A 23,470-nucleotide genomic window follows, 5' to 3' on the forward strand; every position below is an offset into this window, starting at 1 on the left:
TGTCTTCTCCTGACAAGCTTTTTTCCGGATTCCCCAAACAATCGGAAAGGGGATTCATCAGAGAAAATGACTTTACCCCAGTCCTCAGCAGTCCAAACCCTGATGCACTCACACCTGCCTGCTGCCATTCCTGAGCAAGCTCTGTACTGGCGGTGCCCCGATCCCGCAGCTAAATCAACTTTAGGAGACGGTCCTGGCACTTGCTGGACTTTCTTGGGCGCCCTGAAGCTTTCTTCACAACAATTGAACCGCTCTCCTTGAAGTTCTTGGTGATCCGATAAATAGTTGATTTAGGTGCAATCTTACTGGCAGCAATATCCTTGCCTGTGAAGCCCTTTTTGTGCAAAGCAATGATGACGGCATGCGTTTCCTTTCAGGTAGCCATGGCTGACAGAGGAAGAACAATGATTCCAAGCACCACCCTCCTTTTGAAGCTTCCAGTCTGTTATTTGAACTCAATCAGCATGACAGATTGATCTCCAGCCTTGTCCTCATCAACACTCATACCTGTGTTAACAAGAGAATCACTAACATGTCAGCTGGTCTTTTTGTGGCAGGGCTGAAATGCAGTGGAAATGTTTTTTGGGGATTCAGTTCATTTGCAGGGCAAAGAGGGACTTTGCAATTCATCTGATCACTCATAACATTCTGGAGTATATGCAAATTGCCATCATACAAACTGAGGCTGAAACAAGATTCAATGGTCTGATGAAACCAAGATTGAACTCTTTGGCCTGAATGCCAAGCGTTACGTTTGTAGGAAACATAGCACCATCCCTACGGTGAAGTGTGGTGGCAGCATCATGCTGTGGGATATTTTTCAGCGGCAGAGACTGGGAGACTAGTCAGGATCAAGGGAAAGATGAACTGAGCAAAGAACAGAGAGATCCTTGATGAAAGCCTTCTCCAGAGCGCTCAGAACCTCAGACTTCGGCGAAGGTCCACCTTCCAACAGGACAACGACCCTACGCACACAGCCAAGACAACGCAGGAGTCGCTTCGGGACAAGTCTCTGAATGTCCTTGAGGGGCCCAGCCAGTGGCCGGACTTGAACCCCATCGAAAAAATCTCTGGAGTGACCTGGTATTAGTTGTGAAAAAACATATATATTTTTTTAATTATCAATTTTAGAATAAGGCTGTAATCTAACAATGTGGAAAAATTGAAGGGATTTGAATATTTTCCAAATGCACTGTATTGGCGCCGTTCTATCCATTTTCCCTTGGGTCATTTCATGTGTATCTGAGCTATTGCCGTTCAAGCAGGCAGAAATTCGGCCAGTATGACAAAGCGATAAATCTGCCCTCGCTACACTAGAAGTTAATAGGAATATGACTTAGATCACAACAACGTCTATCATTCATGTCAGATTTCAATACTGGCCGATGTCATGACGCGTCTCGCGAGCCATTAATCATATTTTTGCGATATTCCTACCAAGATATTTTCAAATTTAGCAGAGGCACCATCACATTTCTCCTATTTGTCTGCTTTGTCAGTTCAGTTGCATGGCATGGTGACGTTGCACTGCCGTTGTGATTGTCAGACTCCACTGTGCGAGGCACGTCGATCTGCAGGTTGAACATGGTGAGATTGTATACTCCTAAATTGATAGGGCAGTTTGTTTAGGCCATTTTATAGCAAACTAGCTACTTCACATGTTGATATTGACTGGTATTATTGTGTGTAGCTATGTTAGCTAGCTTGACAGCTAGCCAGCCCATAGAGAGCAGTGCATTGTGGGTTTTGTAGTCGACTTGAGCTGTAACAGATTTCCACAATGATTTTAACATGTTGCTACTACCATACAACAAAATAAAAAAATTGTTTTGAAAAAACGTTATCACATTTTAGTGTCATTTAACACTAAATTGTAGGAATTAGTGGTTTTGGGTTGATTTTTCCTTTAAGAGTAGAGGGACGATGCTGCTCCAAGCATCTGGGTTTGGGGTGGAATTGCTGCCCTGTTCATGCTCACTAGTAATTACACACCGCTTCCAATTATCCCCAGTAATGTGACATCCAAGGGTACTTCCATAGGAATCACAGAACGGTGTAATACAGATCGCCTCCCCAGATTCTGACAAAGGTTAGTGAAATATACATCCTGCCTTTTTGTAAACAAGAGTGAGCAATGTAGATTGGTTTCTCTGTCTGAGACATATAAACAAGTTGTGTTCCAATCCTTTCTCTCACCCCTGGATTTATGGTAATAGCTCTGGCGTTGTGTTCCCCAGAATTAATTTAGCCAGTTAAAGTGGACACAGGATAGCAAAATTGCAGTTCCCTAAGTAATTTCCTCTGTCTCTGCTTTCTGGGGAATACGTGTGACGGAGAGTGAGGGGGATGGAGATGAGGGTCAGCATGTTTTATCTGCGGATGAGGGAAGTGGCATTGTCTGGCTAGAAAAGAACTGGGCAAAATACGGCCCACAAATGGATTTAGGCTAGAAGAACAAATCGTCCCCCCCAAAAAACAGTGAGGGTCCTCCTGTTGAATTTCGAAATCCCGATGTTGCCCTCGAGCCAAAAATGATTGCCCACACTGAACGAGAGCCACTGTGACTTTAAATCAGCAAAACAAGCTAAACGTTAACCATGGAAGTTAATTCTTAACTCAAATGCTTGATACCCTCAGGCTGACACGCTCTATGGGTTCCCTTGGGGAAGGTATCACAATTTACTATGATCTCATTAGAGAACTAAAATCACAATCTTTTTGTCGCAAAAACATTCTCTTTATCCTGGATATTTTCCAACGTACAGTATATAAAGTTGATTTACACAATATGAAAACTCTTCAAGTTACAATGTTTTCGTTATAACGTCTTCGTGCAACTTTTAATGACATCACAAAATAGACATACATTTTCCATATTCCATCTCTCATCAGACCTAATAATTCAGATGTTGAACTATATTGTCTCAGTGTCCATGGTTTGATGTTGTAGTTTTGGGCAGTAAACTCTTCATAAGACACAAAGGCATTCCGATCATCCAAACTAGGCCCCAAAAGGAATCGTCTACTGTCTATGGTTTACGATTGACGTGAGGTGTCATAAAACCCACACATCCATCCATCTGCGGGAGAGGGAGAGCTCTGTACAGCTGATCTACTGTAACCTTTTGGATCCTCACACATGAATCGCAATATTGAGATATATATATATATATATATATATATATATATATATATATATATATATATATATATATATATATATATATATATATATATATATATATATATATATATATTTTAGAACACCTACCCATTCAAGGGTTTTTCTTTATTTTGACTATTTTCTACTTGGGAGAATAATAGTGAAGACATCAACACTATGAAATAACACATATGGAATCATGTAGTAACAACAAAGTGTTTTATATTTGAGATTCTTCAAATAGATACCCTTTGCCTTGATGACAGCTTTTTTCGCTCTTGGCATTCTCTCAACCAGCTTCATGAGGTAGTCACCTGGAATGCATTGCAATTAACAGGTGTGCCTTCTTAAAAGTTCATTTGTGGAATTTCTTTCCTTCTTAAAGCGTTTGAGCCAAACAGTTGTGTTGTGACAAGGTAGGGGGGTATACAGAAGATAGCCCTATTTGGTAAGAGACAAAGTCCATATTATGGCAAGAACAGCTCAAATAAGCAAAGAGAAACGACAGTCCGTTACTTTAAGACATGGTCAGTCAATATGGAAAATATCAATATGAGGATAAGTTCATTAGTTACCAGCCTCAAAAATTTCAGCCCAAATAAACGCTTCATCGAGTTCAAGTAACAGACAAATCTCAACATCAACTGTTCAGAGGAGACTGTGTGAATCAGGCCTTCGTGGTTGAATTGCTGCAAAGAAGCCACTACCAATAAGAGGAAGAGACTTTCTTGGGCCAAGGAACACGAGCAAAGGACATTAGACCAGTGGATATTTGGTCTGGAGTCCAAATGTAAGATTTTTGGTTCCAACCACCGTGTCTTTGTGGGATGTGGTGTGGGTGAACGTATGATCTCCGCATGTGTATTTCCCACCGTAAAGCATGGAGGAGGAGGTGTTATGGTGTAGGGGTGCTTTGCTGGTGACACTGTCAGTGATTTTATTTAGAACTCAAGGCACACTTAACCAGCATGGCTACCACAGCATTTTGCAGCGATACGCCATCCCATCTGGTTTGGGCTTAGTGGGACTATCATTTGTTTTTCAACAGGACAATGACCCAACACACCTCCAGGCTGTGTAAGGGCTATTTTACCAAGAAGGGGAGTGATGGAGTGCTGCATCAGATGAACTGGCCTCCACAATCACCCAACCTCAACCCAATTGATATGGTTTGGGATGAGTCGGACCACAGAGCAGACCATCTTCCGGCGCCGACAGAGATGGCCGCCTCGCTTCGCGTTCCTAGGAAACTATGCAGTTTTTTGTTTTTTTACGTGTTATTTCTTACATTTGTACCCCAGGTCATCTTAGGTTTCATTACATACAGTCGAGAAGAACTACTGAACATAAGAGCAGCGTCAACTCACCATCAGTACGACCAAGAATATGACTTTCGCGAAGTGGATCCTGTGTTCTGCCTTTCACCCAGGACAATGGAATGGATCCCAGCCGGTGACCCAAAAAAACGACTTCGTAAAAGGGGGAAACGGAGCGGTCTTCTGGTCAGACTCCGGAGACGGGCACATCGTGCACCACTCCCTAGCATTCTTCTCGCCAATGTCCAGTCTCTTGACAACAAGGTTGATGAAATCCGAGCAAGGGTAGCATTCCAGAGGGACATCAGAGACTGTAATGTTCTTTGCTTCACGGAAACATGGCTCACTGGAGAGACGCTATCGGAGTCGGTGCAGCCAACTGGTTTCTCCACGCATCGTGCAGACAGAAACAAACATCTTTCTGGTAAGAGGAGGGGCGGGGGCGTATGCTTCATGGTTAACGTGACGTGGTGTGATCATAACAACATACAGGTAGTCCTTCTGTTCACCTGATTTAGAATTCCTCACAATCAAATGTCGACCGCATTATCTACCAAGGGAATTCTCTTCGATTATAATCACAGCCATATATATTCCCCCCCAAGCAGACACATCGATGGCTCTGAACAAACTTTATTTGACTCTTTGCAAACTGGAATCCATTTATCCGGAGGCTGCATTCATTGTAGCTGGGGATTTTAACAAGGCTAATCTGAAAACAAGACTCCCTAAATTGTATCAGCATATCGATTGCGCAACCAGGGCTGGAAAAACCTTGGATCACTGCTATTCTAACTTCCGCGACGCATATAAGGCCCTGCCCCGCCCTCCTTTCGGAAAAGCTGACCACGACTCCATTTTGTTGATCCCTGCCTACAGACAGAAACTAAAACAAGAAGCTCCCGCGCTGAGGTCTGTTCAACGCTGGTCCGACCAATCTGATTCCACACTCCAAGACTGCTTCCATCACGTGGACTGGGATATGTTTCGTATTGCGTCAGACAACAACATTGACGAATACGCTGATTCGGTGAGCGAGTTCATTAGAACGTGCGTTGAAGATGTCGTTCCCATAGCAACGATTAAAACATTCCCAAACCAGAAACCGTGGATTGATGGCAGCATTCGCGTGAAACTGAAAGCCCAAACCACTGCTTTTAATCAGGGCAAGGTGACCGGAAACATGACCCGAATACAAACAATGTAACTATTCCCTCCGCAAGGCAATCAAACAAGCTAAGCGTCAGTATAGAGACAAAGTAGAATCTCAATTCAACGGCTCAGACACAAGAGGTATGTGGCAGGGTCTACAGTCAATCACAGATTACAAAAAGAAAACCAGCCCCGTCACGGACCAGGATGTCTTGCTCCCAGGCAGACTAAATAACTTTTTTGCCCGCTTTGAGGACAATACAGTGCCACTGACACGGCCCGCAACTAAAACATGCAGACTCTCCTTCACTGCAGCCGACGTGAGGAAAACATTTAAACGTGTCAACCCTCGCAAGGCTGCAGGCCCAGACGGCATCCCCAGCCGCGCCCTCAGAGCATGCAGACCAGCTGGCTGGTGTGTTTACGGACATATTCAATCAATCCCTATCCCAGTCTGTTGTTCCCACATGCTTCAAGAGGGCCACCATTGTTCCTGTTCCCAAGAAAGCTAAGGTAACTGAGCTAAACGACTACCGCTCCGTAGCACTCACTTCCGTCATCATGAAGTGCTTTGAGAGACTAGTCAAGGACCATATCACCTCCACCCTACCTGACACCCTAGACCCACTCCAATTTGCTTACCACCCAAATAGGTCACAGACGATGCAATCTCAACCACACTGCACACTGCCCTAACCCATCTGGACAAGAGGAATACCTATGTGAGAATGCTGTTCATCGACTACAGCTCGGCATTTAACACCATAGTGCCCTCCAAGCTCGTCATCAAGCTCGAGACCCTGGGTCTCGACCCCGCCCTGTGCAACTGGGTACTGGAGTTCCTGACGGGCTGCCCTTAGGTGGTGAGGGTAGGCAACAACATTTCCACCCCGCTGATCCTCAACACTGGGGCCCCACAAGGGTGCGTTCTGAGCCCTCTCCTGTACTCCCTGTTCACCCACGACTGCGTGGCCACGCACGCCTCCAACTAGATCATCAAGTTTGCGGACGACACAACAGTGGTAGGCTTGATTACCAACAACGACGAGACGGCCTACAGGGAGGAGGTGAGGGCCCTCGGAGTGTGGTGTCAGGAAAATAAACTCAAACTCAACGTCAACAAAACTAAGGAGATGATTGTGGACTTCAGGAAACAGCAGAGGGAACACCCCCCTATCCACATCGATGGAACAGTAGTGGAGAGGGTAGTAAGTTTTAAGTTCCTCGGTGTACACATCACAGACAAACTGAATTTGTCCACCCACACAGACAGCATCGTGAAGAAGGCGCAGCAGCGCCTCTTCAACCTCAGGAGGCTGAAGAAATTCGGCTTGTCACCAAAAGCACTCACAAACTTCTACAGATGCACAATCGAGAGCATCCTGTCGGGCTGTATCACCGCCTGGTACGGCAACTGCTCCGCCCACAACCGTAAGGCTCTCCAGAGGGTAGTGAGGTCTGCACAACGCATCACCGGGGGCAAACTACCTGCCCTCCAGGACACCTACACCACCCGATGTCACAGGAAGGCCATAAAGATCATCAAGGACATCAACCACCCGAGCCACTGCCTGTTCACCCCGCTATCATCCAGAAGGCGAGGTCAGTACAGGTGCATCAAAGCTGGGACCGAGAGACTGAAAAACAGCTTCTATCTCAAGGCCATCAGACTGTTAAACAGCCACCACTAACATTGAGTGGCTGCTGCCAACACACTGACTCAACTCCAGCCACTTTAATAATGGGAATTGATGGGAATTGATGTAAAATATATCACTAGCCACTTTAAACAATGCTACCTAATATAATGTTTACATACCCTACATTATTCATCTCATATGTATATGTATATACTGTACTCTATATCATCTACTGCATCTTTATGTAATACATGTATCACTAGCCACTAACTATGCCACTTTGTTTACATACTCATCTCATATGTATATACTGCACTCAATACCATCTACTGTATCTTGCCTATGCCGCTCTGTACCATCACTCATTCATATATCTTTATGTACATATTCTTTATCCCCTTACACTGTGCCTATAAGGGAGTAGTTTTGGAATTGTTAGCTATATTACTTGTTGGTTATTACTGCATTGTCGGAACTAGAAGCACAAGCATTTCGCTACACTCGCATTAACATCTGCTAACCATGTGTATGTGACAAATAAAATTTGATTTGATTTGAAAAGCAGCCAACAAGTGCTCAGCATATGCGGGATCTCCTTCAAGACTGTTGGAAAAGTATGCCAGGTGAACCTGATTGAGCAAATACCAAAAGTGTGCAAAGTTGTCATCAAGTCAAAGGGTGGTTATTTGAGGAATCTCAAATCTAAAATAGATTTTGATTTGTTTAACACTTTGTTGGTTACTACATTTTTCCATATGTGTTATTTCATAGATTTGATGTCTTCACTTCTATTCTAAAATGTAGAAAATAGTCAAAATAAAGAAAAACCCTTGAATGAGTAGGTGTTCTAAAACTTTTGACAGATTTTTACCTTGTCAGCTCGGGGATTCGATCTAGCAACCTTTCGGTTACTGACCCAACACTCTAACCACTAGGCTACCTGCCACCCAAAGTGCCTTAATAGGGCGTTGGGCCACCATGACCTAGATCCACTTCAATGTGCCTTGGTATAGATTCTACAAGTGTCTAACTCTATTGGAGGGATATGACACCATTCTTCCACAAGAAATTTCATAATTTGGTGTTTTGTCGATGGTGGTAGAAAACTTTGCCTCAGGCGCCGCTCCAGAATCTCCCATGTGTTCAATTAGGTTGAAATCTGGTGACTGAGACGGCCATGGCAGATAGTTTACATCGTTTTCATGCTCATCAAACCATTTTGACCACTCGTGCCCTGTGAATGGGGCCATTGTCATTCTATGGGGGCATAACCATTGTAGCCAAAATAATGGCCTGCCAAGAATTTTATACACGATGGGATGTTAATTGCTTAACCTTTTAACTCCGAATCCATATCTGTGTGGAAGCACCTGCTTTCAATGTACTTTGTATTGCTAATTTTACTCAAGTGTTTCCATTATTTTGACAGTTACCAGTATATCGAAATGAAATGTTTTGCCTGTATCGGGCGGCCCTACGGTCTCTCTACCTATCTGCCTTTTAGGCCATCTGTGGGCACAATATTTTAATGTACAGTAATCACAGATGGATTGAGTGAAACCCAATTAAATTATACATTTTATGACCGCTAAGTGGTTGCTGGACGTAACTGGATTTCTGGAGAGACTGTTTCAGTTTACTGGCCTTTTCATGTTTCATATCTGTGTTGCTTCAGAAGAGCTTTGGAAGTAAACTACATTGCAGCGTGCAGTGGTGTATCATATTGGATTTAGACCCACAGCTTCCCTCAGTCTTTATCTCTGAAAACACAGACTTTCCCCCTGTCCCCCGCCCTCCCTTCCTTTAATGTCAGGAGACAAACACCTCCAAACGGGAAGTAATCCCCTTACCCTCATGCCGGAGTCAGTCCATGGGGGGATTATGTCAGGGGTACAGCTCATGGGGTTAGCGCCGTCCCAGTGAAACAGGAGATTAGCACGCGGACAAAAACGCACATTAGATAAGCAGCGTGGTGGGCTCGCAGCTCACCCCAAACTCTGGTCATGCAGTGCGTGGGTGGGGGGGTACACCCGCTCTCGCCAAGTAAGTACTCTCTAGGGATTGGAGCGACACAGCAGGTGTGATGGTGGTGGTACAGTTTGTGCTGGGTTGGCGCAGAGGGCTGGCTGGTGGACTGTGCATTCATCACCAGACGGAAGAAGCTGTGTGTGTGAGCTCAGACGGAGCTGAGCATGGTGGGGAAGTGGAGTTGAAGCTCTGAGAGTAGAGCAGAGCGCCTGTGGAGGTAGGAGCAACCCTAGCTAGAAGAGTGGAGATTGGAGGAGCACAGAGGCTATCCTGGCAGGGACACACACACACACACACACACACACACAGGCTGCTAGAGGGCCCTGGAGGATAGTTCTCTTCACAGGATGGACACGCTTCACAAGGTACTGTGGCTGACGCTTTCCTTCAGAGTGGCTCCATCGACAAGAAATGGGATTGTATGGTTTTATAGGATAGGCACTTGTGTTCTCATTGTAGGCTGAGGCTATATTGACATAAATGTTATTCACTGGTTCACATTGATGTCTTGGACAGATTTAATTTGGTTTACTGAAAATGGGTTCCGGATCCATCAATGCAGTAGTCCATGTTGGACACTAAGTTGTGGTCTGTATGTCTGTACATTCATCTGCCACTTGTTTGCGCATTTGGTCCAGTCTAGATAAACAGGATTAGAGATTTAGGATTACACTTCCCTGACCCTCCCCAGATTGTGCTGGATTATGCCCTTCAGATTGCTAATGTTTTGTATTATCTCTGCCTCTGAGACAGAGGTGAACCATCCCAGTGCCCCATTCATTGGTATGCTGTGCAATTAATCCCGTGTGGTTCAGTTGGTAGAGCATGACGCTTGCAACGCCAGGGTTGTGAGTTTCCTTCCCCTGCGGGACCAGTATGGGAAAACATTTACGAAAATGAATTCTCTGAATAAGAGTGTCTGCTAAATTACAAAAATTAAATAAAAATAAATAAATGTTGTGGATGGCCTGAATGCCTCTATGATTCTCTCTCACAGCATTTGAATGAATATTGGTTGTATTTTCAGTGGTCTTGCTTGTTGGTTTTGAAAATTGCTTCTCCGTGTACCATTTCCTGGTACCCCTTAGTACAGCCTTAATCTGTGTATAAAAAAATATATTAGTTTTAGCAAGCAAGAATTGTGACTGCAATAAACTAATGACTGAATGAAGGCAGTGAACTGAACAGCATTTGGGTTCTGACTGACCTTTATTGCCTACTAATAAGAGAGAAGAGAGGACCACGGTGTTAGAAGGATTTTAATCTTATTTTTCAGTCTTAGCGTGGTTAAGTTGACGCACTCTAGTGTTTGTGGTGCTCTACGTTCACGGCGTATTACATTTCACAGACGAATGCTCCTGTGTGATAGATAGAACATCAGCACTAAGGATCTCAAACTCCTCAGTCAAGCGGATTCAGAGCTGTCACAAAGCAGTGGCGCTCTTAAACTTAGTTTTTTTTACTTCTCATTCTCATGTTACATCCGCTCCTGATTGCATTTCTCTGAACCATCTCCGTCTGAAGTTTTGTCGTGTCTGTTTTCACGGATGGCAGTTTCCAGCTCTCCAGCAGTAATTCAAATTCTGATGAAGGGGAACTTTGGTGTCTGATTGGACGCAGTTTGACTTCTGCTTTCTGAAGAAGGTTGTGGTTATGCTTTTCCTTTGGAAAGGGTGACTGAGGCCGTTGAACCAACCAACCTTTGTTTTTAGACCCATTTATTTTTTTCATTCATGTTTTTGGTCCTTACCTTATTTACTTAATAACAGAGAGGCTACAGCTTTTGGGTTAGTGTTGTCTTTCATATGTGCAGTACTGATACTGTTCCACCGAAAGCAATATTTATGTTCTTCATGTATGTGTTGTCAGAAACTGATTTCTCGCCTATGTGAGACTTCTAAGGTGTACCGAGTATCTCAATTTAGGTCATCCATGTGGGGGATTCTCTTAGTCTTGTCCCTCCCTCTGCGATAGATACAGGGCATTTGGGAAAGTATTCAGACCCCTAGACTTTTTCCACATTTTGTTACTTTACAGCCTTATTCTAAAATGGATTCAATTGTTTTTTCCCCCCATCAATCTACACGCACTACACCATAATGACAAAGCAGAAACAGGTTTACGAATTTATTACAAATAAAATAATCTAGCCTATGTTATCCAGTAAGCATGGTTCCCTCTGTAATGGCTATTATCACCTGGATGGCCTTAGCAACCCTTGTGGTTCCTATCCAATGCTAATTAAACAAGTCAATCTGTAAGCCTAAACCATAATCTATAGCCCAGACAGTCAAACGCTATGGGGATTCAGGAACATTTACAACTTCAAGTGAAATGAGACCAACCTCCGTGATGATAGTAGTTAGTCTGACTCCCACCAGTTGATTAACTATCTCAGTACCTTAGATACAGAGGCTGACTAATTGAACATAGTCCGTGTCTAGCATGCCATAATGAGCATATTTCTCACTCTATACCAACTTTTCACTTTTTCCTTTCTCTAAATTGTATTGAAGAAACGTGGCACTTTAAAGACAGCTTGATTGCATGTAGGGCCTACTGCAATAAGGCATCACATGAACAGCTGGAGCAGGAAACATCGGTGTCCTCCACATCTGGTGTTTGAAGAGGTATTTCATATTGTGTCTGTATTCCTCTGAGCTTTAACATAAAATGCTGCTCCTCCATCTTACTTCCACCAAACCCCGTGAGCCAACCCAGTCCTCTGCCTCCATACCAAACCCCATGAGCCAACCCATTCCTCTGTTTCAATTGACTAGCTCCACCCTGACTTCTTTTTAGGTGTACAGTGGAGAAGAGTGGAGGCGGGAAGGGAAGGCCATGAAAACCTGCATTAGTCTCAGTCTGCTAACCCCTCATGCCTGAGCAAGGACTGGATTCTCAGGCAGTCATCATCTGCTCCAAACAATGTATGTCATTGTGAATGTGAAATGGCACCGAGCCCATGGGGTTAGGCCTGGGTACACTCGGTGAATCTAAAGTTGGGGCTGCCTGAGACTGAGAGAAAGCAGTCCTGCAAGGCTAGCCACCCAGGGCCGGCAGCCAGGGATCGTCTTGTAAGCCCAAGCCCCTGGCGCAGTTACCCACGGTGCTCATTACAGGAAGGGTTCTGGTGTTTATGGGCCTATGCTCCAATCAGTGGCTCACTAATATTCCCAGTTGTTGAGGCACTCCTTTTTTTTCAGTAGCCGTTCTCCTCTGTCCAAATGTGCTTTGAAAAGGCAAAGATAGAAAAATATTGAAGAAGTAGTGACAGATGAAGAGGAACTAGAGAAGCTTTGAAGCTTACTTTACATTCTAGCCTCTTTTCTTGTCTCTATTCTCCAATAAAATCCCACTGATTGAATTGGATGACCAGTAATTCCAGCACATTAAGAGCTTTGTCCATCATGTATTACAGTCTGACAACATTTTTGATTAGGTGCAGCGGTGTTACAATTTTAACTGCTTTATTAAGGGTAGTCACTAGGTTTCCCCGCATACCTGAGGCTACGATTACATAATGTCATTAAAATAGGGCTATAATAGAATATGATTTCTTGTTCACATTTTGATAGCCACATTTAAAGATTATATTCCTTGTTTGTTGAACATGCATCGACTAGGTGATGCTTAATGGTTCAGCTTGTAGCTCATTTTTTTAAAAAGGACTTTTCCCTGTACTGTATGTTGCTGGGTCAGTGGGCTAGGAGCATATTGCTGTCTCTCGAGGTAGGAACACTTGATGTATAAAGTACAGTGCCTTCAGAAAGTATTCATATCCCTTGACTTATACCACATTTTGTTGTTATAGCCTGAATTCAAAATTGATTCAATTGATTGTCATTATGGGTTAGAGTGCGGAAAAACAAAGTAAGAGATGTTTTTAGAAATGTTTGCTAATTTATAAAAAACAGCAATCTTCAAGTTTTTCTGGGCTTTGGCTGGGCCCCTCGAGGACTTTCACATTCTTGTTCTGAAGCCATACCAGCATTGCTTTGACTATGTTTGGGGTCATTGTCCTGTTGGAACATAAGTCTTCACCCCAGTCTAAGGTCGTTTGCACTATGAAGCAGGTTCTCAAGGATTTGCCTGTATTTGATTCCATTCATTGTTCCCTCTTTCCTTACCAGTCTCAAAGTCCCTGCTGCTGAAAAGCATCCCCATAGCATGATGCTGCCATCATCATGCTTCACGGTAGGGATGGCGTTACACTGGTGATGAGCTGTGTCTGGTGTGCTGTCATGTGCCTTTCAGTTAACTCCTGGTGTGCTGTCACGTGGCCTTTCAGCTAACTCCTGGTGTGCTGTCACATGGCCTTTCAGCTAACTCCTGGTGTGCTGTCACGTGGCCTTTCAGCTAACTCCTGGTGTGCTGTCACGTGGCCTTTCAGCTAACTCCTGGTGTGCTGTCACGTGGCCTTTCAGCTAACTCCTGGTGTGCTGTCACGTGGCCTTTCAGTTAACTCCTGGTGTGCTGTCACGTGGCCTTTCAGCTAACTCCTGGTGTGCTGTCACGTGGCCTTTCAGCTAACTCCTGGTGTGCTGTCACGTGGCCTTTCAGCTAACTCTTGGTGTGCTGTCACGTGGCCTTTCAGTTAACTCCTGGTGTGCTGTCACGTGGCCTTTCAGCTAACTCCTGGTGTGCTGTCACGTGCCTTTTTCTCAGGAGTGGCTTAAGTCTGGCCACTCTCCCATAAAGGCCAGATTGGTGAAGTTCTGTAGAGACTGGCAGGTGCTCCCATCTCAGCCAAAGAACTGTAGTTCTGTCAGATTGGTCGCTGGGTTCCTGGTCACCTCCCTGAGGTCCTTCTTGCACGTTTGGTCGGACGGCCAGCTCTAGGCACAGTCTGGTTAGTTTAAATGTTTTTTTTACTTTTTTTTTTTTACATTTCCCTATGATGGAGACTACTCTACTCTTAGAAAATTTCAACAATCTAGAAATTGTTTTATACCCTTCCCCAGATATATTCCTCATCACAATTCTATCTCAGAGGTCTACGGACAATTCCTTGGTATAGTTTCTGCTCTGACATGCACTGTTTTATATAGACAGGTGTGTTAACCTCTCTAGGGTATGTGGGACGCTAGCGTCCCACCTGACCAACATCCAGTGAGGTTGCAGAGAGCCAAATTCAAATACAGAAATACTCATTATAAAAATAAGGAAAACAAAACATATTTTACATAGGTTTAAAGATGAACTTCTTGTGAATCCAACCACTGTGTCAGATTTAAAAAATGCTTTACGGCGAAAGCATACCTTACAATTATTTGAGAACATCACCCAGCAGACAAATCATTACAAACAGTAACGAGCCAAGTAGAGTTATACAAGTCAGAAATAGAGATACAATTAATCCCTTACCTTTGATGATCTTCATATGGCTGCACTCAGAAGATATTAATTTACTCAATAAATGTTCCTTTTGTTCGATAAAGTCTCTTTATATCCAAAAACCTCAGTTTTATTCGCACATTTTCTTCAGTAATCCACAGGCTCAAACAGTCAAAACAGGCAGATAAAAAAATCTAAATTGTATCTGTGAAGTTCATAGAAACATGTCAAATGATGTTTATAGCCAATCCTCAGATTGTTTTTAGCCTAAATTATCTATAATATTTCAATCGGACAATAACGTTGTCAATATAAAAGGTAAACAAGAAAGGCACTCTCGGGATTGCGCATGAAAAGCTCTGTGACACGGCAGGGTCCACTTATTCAGACTGGTCTTACTCCCTCATTTATCAGAATACAAGTCTGAAACAATTTCTAAAGACTGTTGACATCTAGTGGAAGGCATAGGAACTGCAATTTGAGTCCTAAGTTAATGGATACGGTCATGGCATTGAATAGAAAACTACAAAACAAAAACAAAAAACACTTCCTGAATGGATTTTTCTCAGGTTTTCACCTGCCAAATCAGTTCTGTTATACTCGGACACTATTTTAACAGTTTTGGAAACTTTAGAGTGTTTTCTATCCAAATCTACCAGTTATATGCATATCATATCTTCTGGGCCCGAGTAGCAGGCAGTTTAATTTGGGCCTGCTTTTCATCCAAAATTCTGAATGCTGCCCCCTACCCTAGAGAAGTTAAATTCTAAATCATATCCAAGCACTTGAATTGGCCACAGGTGGTCTCCAATCAAGTTGTTGTGAAATCTCAAGGATGATCAAAGGAAACTGTATGCACAGCTCAAGTTCGAGTGTTTTAGCAAATGTGTGTGAATACTGAATGAGATTTTTAAAATACTTTTTCTAACATTTCTAAAAACATGTTTTCACTTTGTCATTATGGGGTATTGTGTGTAGATGAGTAAAGAAATATGTTTGATAAATTTTGAATTCCCAGCTTTAACAACAACAACATGTGGAATAATACTTTCTGAAGCCCCTGTATGTGATGCCCTGAGAGCAGGACGTGTGATGACGCTCATCCTAAAAAAATGGCCATTTGTGTTTGTTCCCAGATGCCCACAGCTCCTTTTCATACGTCTGTCAGTCCCCTGACTGCGACAAAATAGTGGGACTGTCTGGCATGGGAGTTGTTGACATATTCTTAAATGTCAAGGTCCTCAATTTCCCGTTTTTTTTCAGTCCTGGACTGGTATTTCTTCTTACTTTTATTTTATACCACCTCCGCATGTTTGGTGTGTCATTGCAGAGTCTTTTGAAACCTGTGACACAAAAGCAATTTGTTAGTGTGGTGAAGTGAGCAGTGTGTTGGTGACCCAGACAGCCAGCCAGTCTCTACTCGAACCCATTAATGTTGCTCAGACTGTTTTTACTAAAACTTTCATTTTACTCAAAGTTGGGATCGACTTTCTTCACTTCAGACACACACACACACACACACACACACACACACACACACACACACACACACACACAAGAATCAAATACCAGCCAGGAAGAACTTTTTTTTCCTCCCTCCCTCCATTCCTTTTTTTTTTTTGTCTGCTACATTGAACAAAAAAATAATCCTCAAATCCTTTGGCACTGTTGTCTTGTAACACTATGTGCCTTCATCTCAGCCTGGTATTCAGTTCCTCAGATGAGACACATGATGTCAGAGAAAAGTTTGGTTTTTGTTCATCTGGAGGAGCGGTGAATACAATCTGTTCCTTTGTCAGCTATTTGCCAGAGGCCGCTCCGACTCGTCACTTATCTCTACTGTCATAGAAGAACACAGATATTCAAACGTTATACTTTTTACATGTTTTCAAGTTATCTTTATTGTCCCAATTGGGAAATGTTATTCAGGGTTCAACAATAAAAACATTAACTGTGTCAGCCGTACAACAGATAATGAGATTGGTTACGGTCTTAAAATCAATTTTTAAAAAAGGAGCGGTTATTGTGCAAAAGTGCAGCAATAAACATGATTTCATTTCATGTGCAGATTCAGAAAGCCTATGGGAAAACATCGTTCTTCCATCTGTTGCTCTTTGTGAAGTCTAAAACGATGGACCTGATGGGAGGAGTTCAAAATCGTCAAGAAGGGGGTGATCAGGACAGCCGAGGATACAGTTAGCTCTCCTAACCACTTGCTTCCTGAATGTTTCTGAGAGCTGTGCCTGTTGCACCCAGTTGAGCTTGCTGTGGCCACCTTTACCGCCCTTGTCTTGCCTGTTTTTGTTGCCAACATTAAACCAGGCCACCATCAAAAACATCAACACGGATTTAATAAAACTCCTGTTTTAGCTAGCTAATCTTGTGTAGCCCAGCCCTTTCCTACAGACAGTAGAATCATACTGTCTATGACCCAGCAGCTTTAGTGCTTCATGTTTATTGGGTGTTTCCCCTCTTTCACTTGACAAATGCATTGCCATCTGAATTATACTGGCTTTTCATAATCCTTTACACATTTAAAAGGGTGGGCTAAATACCCTGTTGATGAATAGCAGAGCCCCTGTGGTGACAGGTCTTCACCTCCCTCTCACTGCCACAATGGGAGCCAAGTGACGGATATTGTGGTTGGAGCTCAGACTCTGGGTGTGGGGACTGGGGAGGGGGCTGGGAGTGGGGTTAAATGCCTACACGTCATCCTTGCAACCCCTAATGGAATTTTTCTTTCTTGCTTCCTAAAGCTAGCCCCCCCCCTGCCCGCCTGAAAAATTCCCGATGGGGGGAAATTGGATCACGCTAAGGGCTCACACACCAATAGTGTTTGCTGGCCAAGAATGCTTAGCACCTCAAATGAATTCTGAAAGCCAAGTGCACACCGATTTTACATGTAGAAACACATGAAAAACGTCAGCAGCCAGAGGTCTACAGCTGGTGGTACCTAAAACACAGCGCGCTGAACTATCGTCAGACGAACGCTCGATCACCATTTGTTGCGATTTGTGCAAGCCTTCACGGACTAGAACCTGAACAGCTGTGTCTCACCAAAGGGAGGGTGACTCTGGCGTCTTTCACACGCTCTGCTCCCAACACCCTTTTGAAGTGATAAAATCGCTTTCTCCCTGGCCCCCCCTCTCCCCTCCGTTGCCTGTGTTTTCATCTTTATAAATGTACTTTGGTGCTGTTGCTTTCCTTTGATATTCATGCATTTTGTTTTTTTATCCCCATACCCCTGCAATTTTTTCCACTCTCTTTACATATATGCCCGTATATTAATGGCTCTGTGGTGGATCCAGCCCCAGGCACGCTGGATCTTGTCACCCTGTCGCTTCAGCCCTTTCCGACGGTTGAACAAGCTCTCGTTTTTTTTTTTTTTTAGCTTTATCCTCTGAAAATTGGTGCTTTGTAGAAGACAAAAAAAAAACGAGGTACAGGCATTCTAACCAGCAGCAGCCTTTCCAAATCATGTCCAATCAATTTAAGTTATCTCAGGTGGACTCCAATCAAGTTGTAGAAACATCTCAAGGATGACCAATGAAAACAGGATGCACCTGAGCTCCGTTTCGAGTCTCATGGCAAAGGGTCTTGGGTAATAATGGTATTCTTTAATGGTACACATTATGTATATTTATATAAACACATATGTATATTTATATAAACACATATGTGTATTTATATATATATATTTGCAAAAAATTCATTAAACCTGTTTTCGCTTTGTCATTATGGGGTATTGTGTGTAGATTGCAGAGTTAAAAATTTTTTTTTTTTAAATAAACGTTTTTTAAATAATTTTAGAATAAGGCTGTAATGAATCACAATGTGGAAAAAGTCAAGGGGTCTGAAACTTTCTGAAAGCACTTTGTGTATATCTGGAACACTGAATAGTCATTTTTCTTATCTTCTTTTTCTAAAAAGAAGACTGCATTTATGATGAGATAATTGCATGTCTTCACTATTATTCTACTGTAATATATTCAGTGGGGCAAAAAAGTATTTAGTCAGCCACCAATTGTGCAAGTTCTCCCACTTAAAAAGATGAGAGAGGCCTTTAATTTTCATCATAGGTACACTTCAACTATGACAGACAAAATGAGAGAAAAAAATCCAGAAAATCACATTGTCGGATTTTTTATGAATTTATTTGCAAATTATGGTGGAAAATAAGTATTTGGTCACCTACAAACAAGCAAGATTTCTGGCTCTCACAGACCTGTAACTTCTTCTTTAAGAGGCTCCTCTGTCCTCCACTCGTTACCTGTATTAATGGCACCTGTTTGAACTTGTTATCAGTATAAAAGACACATGTCCACAACCTCAAACAGTCACACTCCAAACTCCACTATGGCCAAGACCAAAGAGCTGTCAAAGGACACCAGAAACAAAATTGTAGACCTGCACCGGGCTGGGAAGACTGAATCTGCAATAGGTAAGCAGCTTGGTTTGAAGAAATCAACTGTGGGAGCAATTATTAGGAAATGGAAGACATACAAGACTACTGATAATCTCCCTCGATCTGGTGCTCCACGCAAGATCTCACCCCGTGGGGTCAAAATGATCACAAGAACGGTGAGCAAAAATCCCAGAACCACACGGGGGGACCTAGTGAATGACCTGCAGAGAGCTGGGACCAATGTAACAAAGCCTACCATCAGTAACACACTACGCCGCCAGGGACTCAAATCCTGCAGTGCCAGACGGCGTAGTGTGTTACTGATGGTAGGCTTTGTTACTTTGGGTGAATTTTGAGTGAAAACCTCCTTCCATCTGCAAGGGCATTGAAGATGAAACGTGGCTGGGTCTTTCAGCATGACAATGATCCCAAACACACTGCCCGGGCAACGAAGGAGTGGCTTTGTAAGAAGCATTTCAAAGTCCTGGAGTGGCCTAGCCAGTCTCCAGATCTCAACCCCATAGACAATCTTTGGAGGGAGTTGAAAGTCCGTGTTGCCCAGCAACAGCCCCAAAACATCACTGCTCTAGAGGAGATCTGCATGGAGTAATAGGCCAAAATACCAGCAACAGTGTGTGAAGACTTACAGAAAACGTTTGACTCTGTCATTGCCAAGAAAGGGAATATAACAAAGTATTGAGAAACTCTTGTTATTGACCAAATACTTATTTTCCACCATAATTTGCAAATTAATTCATTAAAAATCCTACAATGTGATTTTCTGGATTTTTTTCTCTCATTTTGTCTGTCATAGTTGAAGTGTACCTATGATGAAAATTACAGGCCTCTCATCTTTTTAAGTGGGAGAACTTGCACAATTGGTGGCTGACTAAATACTTTTTTGCCCCACTGTATGTTCCGGGTTGCCTCCAGAATAACATTGCCTGACACGGTGACTGAGTTCATCAGGAAGTGTATAGGGATATTTTTCCCCTATAATACAAACAGTGCAGTTATGCCCTCCATAAGGCAATCAAACAGGCAAAACAGTACAGAGACAAAGTGGAGTCGCATTTCAACGGCTCAGACACACAATGTATGTGTTAAGGACTCCAGACAAGCACAGACTACAAAGGGAAAAACAGCCACGTTGCGACCACAGACGTCTTGCTCCTGGACAAGCTAAACACCACCTTCGTCCATTTTGAGGATAACACAGTTCCCCCGACTGGGGCTGCTCCTGAGGACTGTGGGCTCTCGTTCTCAGTGGCCGATGTACGTAAGACATTTAAGCGTGTTAACCCTCACAAGGCTGCCGGCCCATGACGTGTCATGACGTTGGCCTGGGGTGGTTATGACCCCCATAAATACCTTTCCCCTTTTTCCTCTCTCTACTCCCGATGTGGCTATTGAAAATCCCTTTGTTAACATTGAGAGAGAGTCTGGGAACATCAAAAAGGTATGGGAACGGAACCATATTTCGGTAATCCAACCAGCTGAAAATATGTGTTGGTACTAAATGAATATGATGCCAGATCAGTTGGCGTCTGAGACATTATTACTAATGATAGGACGACATAAACTGTATATTGGAAAGTCTACACATTCTAGGTATCAGATTCACATGGAATTGTTGTGCAATTTAAATGTTTAAATACAAAACTATTTGTGAAAAGATGTAATGTAATTTTAGCTTCCAGATGAGACTGAATAAAGTGACGATTAAATATTGACTACTATTGATGTAAAAGATTACACAGTCGTTAAGAGTTTATTCGGAAGATAACAGCTCTATAAACATTATTTAATGGTGCCCTGGCTTTCCAGTTAATTACATTCACCTGATTAGCTTAATCAGATAATATGAATTACAGAGAAATTATTTTATAGAATAGCATGTCATATCACTTAATCCGGCATAGCCAAAGATATGACAACGGCATCCCTAGCCACGTCCTCAGAGCATGCGCAGACTATCTGCCACCCCCCCCAATCAATCTACACACAATACCACATAATAACAAAGCCAAAAACAGGTATTTAGAAACAAAACAAAAACCCGGAAATATCACATTTACGTAAGTAATCAGACCCTTTACTGAGTACTTTGTTGAAGCACCTTTGGCAGTGATTGCAGCCTCCAGTCTTCTTGGGTATGACTCTACAAGCTTGGCACACCTGTATTTGGGGAGTTTCTCCCATTTCTTCTCTGCAGATCCTCACCTGTTCTAATCTCTCTGTAAATCTGGAACAATGTACTGTTCTAATCTCTGTGTATATGTGGAACACTGAACAGTCCTGTTCTAATCTCTGAATATCTGTCTTTGTCCTCCAGGTCTCCTGGAGAATGCTTTGGGGATGACCTGCTGGAAGAGCAGCACCTTGCTGGACTACCTGTGTGACTCCAGAGAACCATCTTCCGTCACCACCTTTGTCCTTCTGCAAGTCCTATAGAGAGCCCCAGGATTTAGAGCGTAAGCGGTGTCGGGGGGGTGGGGAGGGCAGGGGGCTGGTGGATGGGTTAAAGGCACATATCCCTGTCTGCCAGAGAGCCACCCACCCACACTGATGGTGTCCCCTGCCTAGGTTGCTCCCACCACCCCTTGGCAATGGTGACATGAGTACGTGATGTGGAGGAGCATATTGTATTTTTGAGGAAGAATCTCTACCACCTACCATTACATTCGGATTGTTTTCGCTGTGCACTCTGGGACTGAGTCTGTGCGGGGTGATGTTGCTGGCGTCATGCGGTCGCCTCCGGCGGCTCTTCCGTCAGTCTCACTCCCTCACTCTCCAGACCAGCCTCCTGCTCCTCTTCCTCTTCTGCATGGTGAGCGTCCTGATCTCCGCCTACTTCCTCTACGGAGTCAAGCGGGAGCTGGAACCGGCGGCGGGGGGCATGGGAGGGCCGGAGGAGGGCACTGCTGACTGGGACGACCGCCGTGCCGCCACACCCTTCACCTCCTCCCGGGCGCTCCCTCCACACACGGCCAGGCCCTCAGATGTGTTGCGCACTGACCCTGTGGTGCTGGTGTTTGTGGAGAGCCTATACTCCCAGCTGGGACAGGACATTGTGGCCATCCTGGAGTCTGGCCGCTTCCTCTACCGAACCGAGATGGCCCCGGGAAAGGGGGACATGCCCACCCTGACAGACAAGGACAGAGGCCGTTTCACGCTGGTCATCTATGAGAACATCCTGAAGTATGTCAACCTGGACGCTTGGAACAGAGACCTGCTGGACAAGTACTGTGTGGAGTATGGAGTGGGTATCATAGGCTTCTTTAAGGTTAGTATGCAGTGGGTTTTATAGGCTTCTTTTAAGATGAGAGCCAGTCACTGATTTCAGCCCAGGACACCGATCCAGTATTGTTATCTTTAATCAGCTGTGTAAACAGTAGAAAGAGTAGTAAAATAAAGATGCCTGTGAAGCTATAGAAATGACTCATTTGAATTCTAGGGGCACTTGTACTGATTGTGTCCATCAGTTGTTGTAACCTTCATTTAACTAGGCAAGTCAGTTAAGAACAAATTCTTATTTACATTGATGGCCTACCTTGTTCAGGCAGGGGATTCGATCCAGCAACCTTTCGGTTACTGGCCCAACGCACTAACCACTAGGCTACCTGCCGCCCCAAATCTTTTTGTGCTTAAGCACCTCTTCAGTCTGACCCCATCATGGTGAATTAGACTCATCAGTCCCCTTCACCCTGACTCTGCCCTTGGCCCTCTGTCTGCAATAGGCTGCAATCACCACATACACTAGAAGAAGTCCTCCTGACCTAAGCACTAAATATCCTTTCCCACTCTGGGATATGCATGCATTGCTGGAGGTCAGGTTTGAGAAAATAGACACCTAGATTGGTTTATGTAAGCACATAGTCAAATGACTAGAGAAATAGTACATTTTTTTTCTAATGTGTACCTCCCTGAATCCGAGGGAGAATTCTGTGGTTTGCGATAAAAGTTGCTGAATGAAATATGCGCTCGTTAATTTTTAAATGACTCCCGGCTGCGTAAAAGGCGGGCAGGTTCCGCCTTGGTGTCATCTACCTCCAAGAGCAGCGAGTACAGTATAACACACACACACACACACACACACACGGGTTTGTATACAGAGTCTGTGGTTGTTTGCCATGCTGTGGTTGGCTGCTAGCCTGCTGTTTCTCTAGTACGGTGGTCCTGTCATGGCTCATAGCTCAGCTGATAATGGCCCCGCTGGAACATGGTTCAGCAAATTCACCAGGAGTGGAGTGGGACTCCGCTGCTTGGCTGCTACAGTACGTCCGCCTGTCTAATTCTCTTTGGTTGGGTCTGAAGTGAACACCCACCTGTTTAAACCACTACACTGGGACCAAGTGGCCTCGCACAGCCTGCCTGGTCCCAGAGCACTCAAGCAGGGCTACCGCAACTACAGGTTAGATCCCGGCAC

General features: G+C 43.8%; 1 protein-coding gene across 9 annotated transcripts in view; it reads left to right on the top strand.

The window, feature by feature from the left end:
* Positions 1 to 23,470, top strand: part of LOC110510194 (bifunctional heparan sulfate N-deacetylase/N-sulfotransferase 1) — a 137,082-nt gene that overhangs the window by 55,840 nt on the left and 57,772 nt on the right. For 7 of the 9 annotated variants that reach the window (XM_036968305.1, XM_036968304.1, XM_036968309.1 and 4 more), the window contains one exon: positions 21,377 to 22,327. In XM_036968305.1, the coding sequence (XP_036824200.1) occupies positions 21,773 to 22,327 (555 nt within the window). In that variant the 5' untranslated portion in view covers positions 21,377 to 21,772. The other 2 variants (XM_021591570.2, XM_021591569.2) reach the window with 2 other exon arrangements.

The sequence above is a fragment of the Oncorhynchus mykiss genome, chromosome Y (genome assembly GCF_013265735.2).
Source record: "Oncorhynchus mykiss isolate Arlee chromosome Y, USDA_OmykA_1.1, whole genome shotgun sequence".
Lineage (NCBI taxonomy): Eukaryota > Metazoa > Chordata > Actinopteri > Salmoniformes > Salmonidae > Oncorhynchus > Oncorhynchus mykiss.